Raw genomic sequence first — 9,394 nt, 5'->3', positions numbered from 1 at the left:
TATTTAATGAAGTGTGTTTTTATTAATTGAATTTGTTGGAAATAAAAATAAGAAATGAAATTGAATGAATAGTTGAGGGATGAGATGGTTAAGAGATGGAGGGTTGCAGGTGATGTCTCTTAGTTAAGAGATGGAGTGAAAAATACAGTGAAGCCCATGAATAGTTAAGAGATGAGATAGTTAAGAGACGGATAAGAGACAACGTTGCGGATGGTCAAAAAATATTTCACCTAAGAGCATCCTTAACACTAAGGGGTCGGGCCTCACCTGGGTCCCGGCCCGCGTCACCAGCGATGGAGGAGAGGAAGTTCCGGCCCAGGCCGGTCCCGGGGCCGAAGTTGTTGCTTGAGGACGCGCCCGGGGTCCGGCCTGGCTGGCGTTGGAGGTGCTCTTTTTCCTATTACGGGCCCCAATTTTAGGTTTCTTTTGCATTTGGAAGAGGAAGGAGGGGGAGGGGAAGAGGAAGAAGATGGAGGAAGAGGAAGAAGAGGGCGACGATTTCTGGTTTCTTTTGCATTTGCACCCCTAATTTTCTCATTTTTTTCATTTTGAAGAAGGATGAAGAGGGAAGAAGGATGAAGAGGGCGAGAGGAAGGGGAAGAAGAGTAATTTTTTTTTGCATTTTTTTATGTTCTAATTTAATATTTTAGTTTATAATTTATTATTTTTGAATTAAAAATAAATTTCTCGTGTTATAATTGTTCAACGTTTTTTATTTTACGAGTAAAATAGATGGTAAATTGTGAATAGTGCAATTTAATAGTTGTGGCCCGGGATGGAGCCTGGTTATAGCAATAGTGGCCTGAGACTCAAATTTACGGGAATGATGACGTGGAGGGGACTTTGGGCCTGAATTGGGGACGAGGTTAAGGATGCTCTAAAAATTAGAATTGATAAGTCACGGATTCAAAGTAACATGCTCGTAAAATAATGTGATACTGTATTATTGATTTCATTCATATAAAAATAGTAGGAAAAAAATAAATAATAAAACTTGTATCTACTTTCAACTAAACTCTTAACTTCTTCTCCACTCACTTCACAAGTCGCAAACCCCCAAATTCACCCAAAATCTTCAACCCTCGATATAATTCTCGCTCATCTCACTCTAATCCTTCCAAAATTTGATGGACGTGGACCCCAAATTCGGCAATTCCGCCTTTAATCCGGGTCGGGTCGACCCAGACCAGATTCCCAACGCCCCGGCCCGGTTGGCTTTCCACCGCCGGGCCCACTCCGAGTCCTTCCGTTTCCCCGACCTCGACGACATCCTTGTCGACGGCGTCCTCGCCGACCTCAACCTCGACGCGCCGCCGCCGCAGAAGCAGTCGAAGAGGAACGACGGCCTGGCTCATCTCCGGAGCCTCTCGGTGGACGCCGATTTCTTCGACGGCCTGGTGCTGGACGAGCTGCCTCCGCCGCCGCCGCGCCACAGGCATAGCAACTCCATGGATGGGTATTCGAGCACGACGACGTCGTGCGAGGTGGATTCGAACGCGAAGAAGGCTGTTGCTGCTGATCGGTTGGCGGAGCTCGCCCTGATTGATCCTAAGAGAGCGAAGAGGTTTGATTTTGACCGCCGTTGACTTGATTTCGGTGATGAATTGTTGAATTATCTTTGATAGATTGATTGAATTTTTATGCTACCGTTTTTCCCCCTTTTAATTTAGGGTTATGTTTCTCCTTTGCCTTGTGGTGTTGATGTTGTTAGGTTTTGTGCACAGAAATGAGTTTGTGGTTTGTGTGAATTGTGTATATGCAATTACTTGTTGGAGATGTGTTGTGTTGATTTAGAGGGTTGCTGGCTTTGTAGGATACTGGCAAATCGACAGTCTGCTGCGCGATCTAAAGAGAGGAAATCGCGATACACGAGTGAGCTGGAGAGGAAAGTTCAGACTCTTCAAAGTGAAGCGACTACGCTCTCAGCTAAGATCACATTGTTGCAGGTATGTGGACTTGTGTGTTTTCAAACTTGGTAACTATTCGACTCACGAGCTTTGTGGTCATATGAAGTATTAGTGTGAAATGTGAATCGAGGTGATTGATACGGAGAGCAAGAGTTGACTGAAAATGGCATTTTGCTGCAGAAATGTAGGGGTGGATTCTTGAACTTTAAAAGGTTTTGGCATTGGTTCAGTTTTGTGGTGATAATTTGTTGATTGCTAGCAGAAATATGAAGCGTTGATGGTTGAAATTACCAAACCGGGTTTATGGCACTTCTCCGGGTGTCTTAGCATTATGGCATTGTTTTAAAAATGATGCCTTTGTCATGATAAGAGATGTGAGATGGTAAAACGTATGAGAGGATTATAGGGAGATAACTGTGAAATTTAGGGATTATCGAGACAGTTTGATTTGCAATTTTAACATGATTGGAATTTTGTTTCCAACGAAGTGTAGCATATTGGTGCATAGCCTATAAGATTATCTTTTTTGATGCAATTGTGAAAATCAAAATTTTGTGTTCAACGAAGGGTTTGTTTCGTGATATGATGCTAGTGTTCTACATATTCTTGTTAATAAAATGCAAAAGGAAACCACCAGTGTCCCTTACTCAGATTCAAGTATACACTCCTCGTGTCTGTAGTACCTTGTAACCGTGAAATGAATAAACCGTACTAAGAATGGAGTTGGCATGATGCAGAGAGACACTAGTGGGTTGACAGCGGAGAACAAGGAACTCAAACTGAAGCTGCAGGCCATGGAACAGCAAACACACCTCAGAGACGGTAAGTGCATTTATCATTTGTTATCTCTTCTCACAAGTCACAACTCGTACGGCTAATATGTGCACATTTTTCTGTGTACAACTATTCTAGCTCTGAACGAAGCGTTGAGGAGTGAACTGCAGTGGCTCAAGATAACAGCCGGCCATGGCTCCAATGGAAGCAGCAGGGGTTGTTCCTCCCCATTTTCACCCCCACCCCGGCCTCCAACAGCAAATTACTATGCGCAGCAACAGCAGCATACGAGCCCCAACAACGCGAGAAGCAGCCCATAACTGCAACCTAACAGGAGGGGTTGATGATGTCTGAGGCATAGCCATTTGTAAAAGAGAAGTATATTATCCAGTTGTATATATACATGAACGCATGCTCCTGCCTTGTATTGCGACTAGAGAAACATGCTAGAGACCTCTGTAAATGTAGTGTTTACATACATCTTCTACCGACTTAGGAAAAGCTTCTTTACCAGAATGTGTAGCTCTTATTGTATTACGCATTTCATGCGTCGACATTATATAATTAGGCGTATATGTTTCATGGATACTGTTCAATTAACCTAAATCTATTTTACTTCATCAGAATATGGCAATATGGATTTCTGAAATAACTTTCTAATAATAAACAGAGACTACATCCAAAACTAAACTGTTGTTTAATGACATTCGACCAAATGATACAATTCGAAAAAACGAAAAGAATGGAACAAAAGCCATACTATTCAATCCAAAAAGTTGTCATTGTTGGTAAAGCCTGTCTTTGGATTTTTCATCTAAACAAGAAAATATAATTGGTGATTTGGTGTTAGAATAATTAATTCAAACATCTTTGGCCCCCATTTGATTCCTTCTTCTTAGTTGAGTTTTGACTTCATTCACATCAACACCAGGCTACCTTCCAATGCTATTGTAGACTGAAACTAACGAAGATGGAAACAATGCAGCTATCACCATAGTAATTCACCAAATGATTTTGACACATAAAATGCTTGCCAGTATATAACTTAACCTGATCCAAAACAAGGCAAGATAATCCCCATAGTAGTGCTCCCACGGAAAGAGAGAGATGTTGACGATAGTAGCGCTCGTCTTAATTTTCCTTCTCTCAGTTTTCTTGCTGAAAAGAAGCAGTGCTCCCAAGGCAATGGACAGCATCCCAGGAACGTTGGGCTGGCCCGTTGTGGGGGAGAGCTTCTCATTCCTCTCCACTTTCTCAAGCCCGGCCGGCATCTTCAGCTTCATGCAGGAAAGGCAGCAAAGGTATTGAAAACTAGATGGAACACAATTTACAAGAATTGTGAAAATTTAATGTCCACTTAGGTCACTGTTTTGTTAACAGGTATGGCAAGGTGTTCAAGAGTTATGTGTTGGGGAGATATACGGTGTTCATGACGGGGAGAGAAGCGAGCAAGATTCTACTGACAGGGAAAGATGGGCTAGTGAGCCTGAATCTCTTCTACACGGGGAAGCAAGTTCTTGGCCCGACGAGCTTGCTTACACAGAGCGGAGAAGCGCACAAGAGGCTACGAAGACTCATAGGGGAGCCCCTCTCTATGGATGCTCTCAGAAAGTATTTCCCATTCATCAATGCTTTGGCCATTGAGACCTTACATCATTGGTCCAACCGAAAAATTCTAGTTCTTGAAGAGACTTCCACGGTTAAGACTTTGTGCTATATATATGTGTGCTTCTGATTTGTGGTGCACCATTGCTTTCTAAATAAGTGTGATCTTTCTGCAGTTCACACTGAAGGTGATAGGCCACATGATCATGAGCTTGGAGCCTACAGGTGAGGAACAAGAAAAGTTCAGGTCCAACTTCAAAATCATATCTTCTTGTTTCGCCTCTTTGCCGTTTAAGATCCCAGGAACTGCTTTTTATCGAGGCATCAAGGTACAAACACTCGCATCATTTTCTCTTTTGAGGAAAAAGTTCATAAATTTTGCTGACACAATCCACCGTTCTTGATTAGGCACGAGATAGGATGTATGCGATGTTAGATGCTACCATTGCCCAACGAAGAAAGGGAGAAGGCTTCCAGCAGGATTTCTTGCAGTCCCTGTTGAAGAAGCATAGCAAAGACAGCTCAGAAGCAGACGACAACAACGATGATGATAATAAGCTTACAGACAAGCAATTGAAGGATAACATATTGACACTGCTGGTTGCAGGCCATGACACCACTACAGCTGCTCTAACATGGCTTATCAAGTTTCTTGCAGAGAATCCTGAAGTATTAGAACGTCTCAGAGTAATATCTTTGCACACTCGTGTCATCATATCATAATAATATATTTGAAAGGTTACAGATACTCAGAATTGAGGTTTTGCAGGAAGAACATCAGCAAATTGAAAGTAGCAGAGATGATGGATCAAGCCTTACCTGGTCAGAAGTGACCAATATGCCATACACTGCAAAAGTCAGTTGCACTTATCCATTCCTTCGCAATACTAATGTAGTTAGTGGAAGACAAACTAAAAATTCTCTCATCTTAAAATCACAGGTCATCAGTGAAACTCTTAGAAGAGCAACAATTTTGCCATGGTATTCAAGAAAAGCTGCACAAGACTTTGATATTGATGGTAAACTCCCTACCAGTAGTTTGTGATGAGTGTAATGAAAAGGTTATAACATATACCACTATGAAATTTCTCCGACTTCTCAGGATACAAAATCGAAAAGGGTTGGTCTGTCAACTTGGACGTTGTATCCATCCACCATGATCCTGAGATCTTTCCCGAACCAGAGAAGTTCAATCCTTCCAGATTCGATGTAAGCATTAGAACCGCACAAACTAAGCAGAGAGACATTCACCAATTCAAATTTGTCAAATGAAGTATAACTTCTTGTGTGTATTTCAGGAGCCACTGAGACCTTATAGTTTTCTTGGATTCGGAAATGGACCGCGTATGTGCCCTGGAATCAACCTCGCAAAATTGGAAATTTGTGTTTTCATCCATCATCTGGTCTGCAGATACAGGTACAAACAACATAACTGCAAAAACAAGAATCAGAAATACCAAGATTAAAAAACAAAACCATGAAGATATTCTAACTATTCTGCAAGTATTCAGAAATACCATTTCCAAGTAATTGATGCTGTGACTCCTAAATGCAGATGGAAGCCCCTAGACAGGGATGATTCAGTCCAGCCAACGCTTGTGCGGATGCCTAAAAACAAGTATCCTGTCATGATAGAGCCTCTATAGACAAGACAACAACATGCTACGGCTCAGTTTCCATCAATAAAAGTCAATTGTAATCTGCTGCTACTTGATTTAGTTAGGCATGGTTGGAAGTCTAAAGCATGCAAGATTGCTCAGGAAACTTCATGGAAACTAAATACATTGTTCAACTTTCAGAATATTAGAGCATTATTATGAAGCAGATTTAGACAAGGGGTTCATCTGATAATTAAGCCTATTATGGGGAAACTGTTCTCAATAACATTCTGCTGCTTACTTATGCTTTAAGCAACACTAGCCTGCAACGATATTTTCGTACACTTTCAAGGTAAAACAGTATGTATCACGACTGCCATACAATAATAATTCTACAACAACCACGTCAAATACTTCTGCCAAAAACACAATCTTCCTCAATTTTATTACAGACATCAGTGGGATATATTTCTAAAGAGAAGAGTTTCAACACAGAAGTCAACTAAATATCCTCTCAAGTCACAATACATCACTTGTGAAGAGCACAAGAACAATTGTGGGTCCCAATATCCGTTGATAGACAAGGGGGGTGAACTTTTTCATCTTTATACCAAATTGATCGCCCTTGAATTAATTCATTCAAGAAGCAATCCAGCTTCTCAATGGTCACATTGGGCATAACAACAATATGTGCCATGTTCCTCTCACAGGCAAGTTGCCAATGGCGAACAAATTCTTCATCTCGAGGCCGCTCAAACACTACTGTACTGCTCAACTCATTGAGCATCACACTAATCCCTGCATCCCTGAGTCGGTCTTTCAAATAGCGAGCATTTCTGACGCACTTTTGGACTTCTTTTTGGAATCCTTTGTACCCTTTTCTGTTTAGCGTGTACCACAAGAAGATTGGAGCATGACCATTCCGGCTTCCCATGATTGTTGCATCTCTTGAGGCAAGATACTCTACATTACTTGAAAGAGCATTTATGTCTTTTAGCCTCGTTATTTGCACTCCACAAGGCATTGGGCATCCCACAAACTTGTGGCCTGAAACGCTAACACTTCCAATAGGCTTCTTGAAAGAAACTTTTGGTGCCTGAACAAGAGCACAGATTACTTAGCAAGAGCATTTTAGAGAAAATGCCTGGATTTGATATCAGCCTAGTTACAAAACTATAGCATGAGATAAAAGATTCAGCAGAAAAAAAATAGAAGCAAGGAACTAGAGTCATACTTGAAATTGATTGGATTCAATATTTCCCTTCTTTTGAATCTTTCCATTTAGTTTGATGATTTGTTTATCCACAAACATTAAGTAATGCTACCCATACAAGTAAAATTACACTCACCACTCATATTTTGGCTGTATCATTATTCTCACAATTTGATACGATCCCACATCGGTTTCACACGAAAGTGTGGAATAGCATATAATAGGGAGTCAACCCTTTACCTTTGACCATGGTTTTGGGTTAAGTTAGGGCTTCCTATCTTTTATGCTCATCACAATTATTTATTTTCCACATATTCTATGCTAATTATGAGGAGACCATCAGTAATGTTTATTATAGTCAAAGAAGGTTACAGGTAGGAAAAATATACAGAATGAATGAAACAACAGAGTTTGCAAACCTTTTTAACAAATGGCATCATAAGACCAAACAAAGCGCCATCACAATGGATATAGAATCTATCATGTGAAAATCCACATTCTTCAAGGGTCTGTATAACAAGATCAAGGTCATCAACAGCCCCTTTTACAGTGGTTCCTGCAATTTAGATTATAAATCGGAAAATATCAGGATATGCTGCTGAGTATGTCAATTGTCAATAGCATACAGTACATAAGCACGTGTGAACTTCCATTTCTATTGCACTCTTCCAGTTTGAAGAATTTCGAAGAAAGATTTACCTATATTCACATTAATGACCGCTGGTTTATTCTTGTTCTGAAGCAGCTTTGCTTTAAAATCTACGCAGTCAATCTCTCCGGTGATCAGAGTCCCAACTTTTACACACTCCATTCTGTACATTCTTGCTGCTTTGAACACAGAATAGTGGGACTCCTTTGATCCATATAAAATTCCATCAGGAAAAACTTCTCTTCTGTATAATGTATCAATCAACTTATATCACAATACGATCCTACCTACAAAAAAAACCACTATGAATAAAATGACAGACTCAAAGAGAAAAGCGAAGTACTTACCCAACAAGGATCCCATGAAGATTACCCTCAGTGCCACAGTTTGTGATGTATCCCCAGTAGTCATCCTTCTCAATTTCCCATAGGCGGGCAAACCAGTCCAAAACACCCACTTCAAACTGTCTAGAGTGCACACCGTAGTTGCTCTCGATAAATGGATCTCCGAGATTGTTAATAGAGAAATGCTGCAACTGACCAAGAGCACCATAATCAAAGTCCAGATTATATGGATAACCTGTGTAAAAAAACGAGACAAATTGGGGAAGCAATCAGAACAGTGGAATTATGAGATTTGCCCAAAATCTGCATTTCAACAAGTCACTTAACAAAACTCTAATACATTATGGAATTGACAATTTGCCAATTCACTGCCCCTGTTCCATTGAACTTCCTCAGAAAGTTCAAATGAACATAAAACTGAGTTTACAAATACAGAAACATAATAGGTTACCAAAAGCATATCAACTCAGAATCAGAAACTATCGACATTTTCTAGCAAAAGTGAATATACAGTAAACCGATGAAGGTGAAACGTCCATTTCAAAAAATTCAAGAGAAACATCATACAGATTAGACCACAGCGGAAAGATTGATTCCAAATTCCAATGCGTCTCCATTCAATTAAATACTGAATTGACAAAAAAAACATCGCATCATACTCCTTTTAAACCGAACAATCATACCTAAATGGTGCTTGGTCCTTTCCACGAGAGTTTTCCGATACCTCGCCAACACACTGGCCATGGACGCATCCTTATCTCCGGTAGCCTCGTCGTCGGGGTCAGGCTCCGTGACCTCGAAGCACGTGGTGCGCACGTTCCTCCCCAAAACGATCTCTGTGATGATCTCTACATCTGCTCCGTTCGGCACCGCCTCCGCTACCACCGCAGTCGGATCAAAGGCTAGCGCTCCCGCCGCCATCGTCCGATCCAAATCCTTTCTGTTTCCGTTGAACGACGTCGTCGTATCAAATTCAAATCCAACGCTGCTCCCTACCATCACCTGGTTTAGTAAAATGCTCCGAAAAAATAGTAAAAATAAACAAATGCTCGTGTTTGTATGGAGAAAATATGGAGCAGAAATTAGAGAAAATGCGGTATCAATTGAATACCAAAAAACGCGAGCAAATATTTGGAGGAACGCGAAACGCGGGCAAAAGAGGAGAGATGAAGAAGAGCAAGTACGCAGATGCTTACTCTTAAAATAGGGAGTATATATACAGATTATGAGATAGCTACAACACTCTGAACGACGTCGTATTATTAGGTTCGACTAACAAGAACACTTTTGGTTTGGAAAGCTAA

General features: G+C 40.8%; 3 protein-coding genes across 3 annotated transcripts; 2 read left to right on the top strand and 1 right to left on the bottom strand.

Annotated features, from left to right (window-relative positions):
- The first annotated feature begins 989 nt into the window (after positions 1–989).
- Positions 990–3,301, top strand: LOC121782885 (transcription factor VIP1-like). Its single transcript, XM_042180871.1, has 4 exons — positions 990–1,564; positions 1,814–1,946; positions 2,645–2,729; positions 2,820–3,301. The coding sequence occupies exons 1-4, from the start codon at positions 1,128–1,130 to the stop codon at positions 2,999–3,001; spliced, it is 837 nt and encodes a 278-aa protein (XP_042036805.1). The 5' UTR covers positions 990–1,127; the 3' UTR covers positions 3,002–3,301.
- A 221-nt stretch (positions 3,302–3,522) lies between these two features.
- LOC121781999 (abscisic acid 8'-hydroxylase 3-like) lies at positions 3,523–5,932 on the top strand. Its single transcript, XM_042179697.1, has 9 exons — positions 3,523–3,982; positions 4,062–4,380; positions 4,463–4,615; positions 4,695–4,973; positions 5,056–5,142; positions 5,227–5,305; positions 5,389–5,495; positions 5,585–5,703; positions 5,842–5,932. Exons 1-9 carry the CDS (start codon positions 3,789–3,791, stop codon positions 5,930–5,932), a joined length of 1,428 nt encoding a protein of 475 aa, XP_042035631.1. The 5' UTR covers positions 3,523–3,788.
- Positions 5,933–6,004: 72 nt separating this feature from the next.
- LOC121780872 (serine decarboxylase-like) lies at positions 6,005–9,275 on the bottom strand. Its single transcript, XM_042178513.1, has 5 exons — positions 8,774–9,275; positions 8,094–8,325; positions 7,797–7,990; positions 7,517–7,653; positions 6,005–6,980 (listed from the first exon to the last, which is right to left on the bottom strand). The coding sequence occupies exons 1-5, from the start codon at positions 9,087–9,089 to the stop codon at positions 6,414–6,416; spliced, it is 1,446 nt and encodes a 481-aa protein (XP_042034447.1). The 5' UTR covers positions 9,090–9,275; the 3' UTR covers positions 6,005–6,413.
- Positions 9,276–9,394: the final 119 nt, after the last annotated feature.

Source organism: Salvia splendens, chromosome 20, assembly GCF_004379255.2.
Source record: "Salvia splendens isolate huo1 chromosome 20, SspV2, whole genome shotgun sequence".
NCBI classification, from domain to species: domain Eukaryota; kingdom Viridiplantae; phylum Streptophyta; class Magnoliopsida; order Lamiales; family Lamiaceae; genus Salvia; species Salvia splendens.
This window is presented reverse-complemented; position numbering and strand designations above follow the sequence as displayed.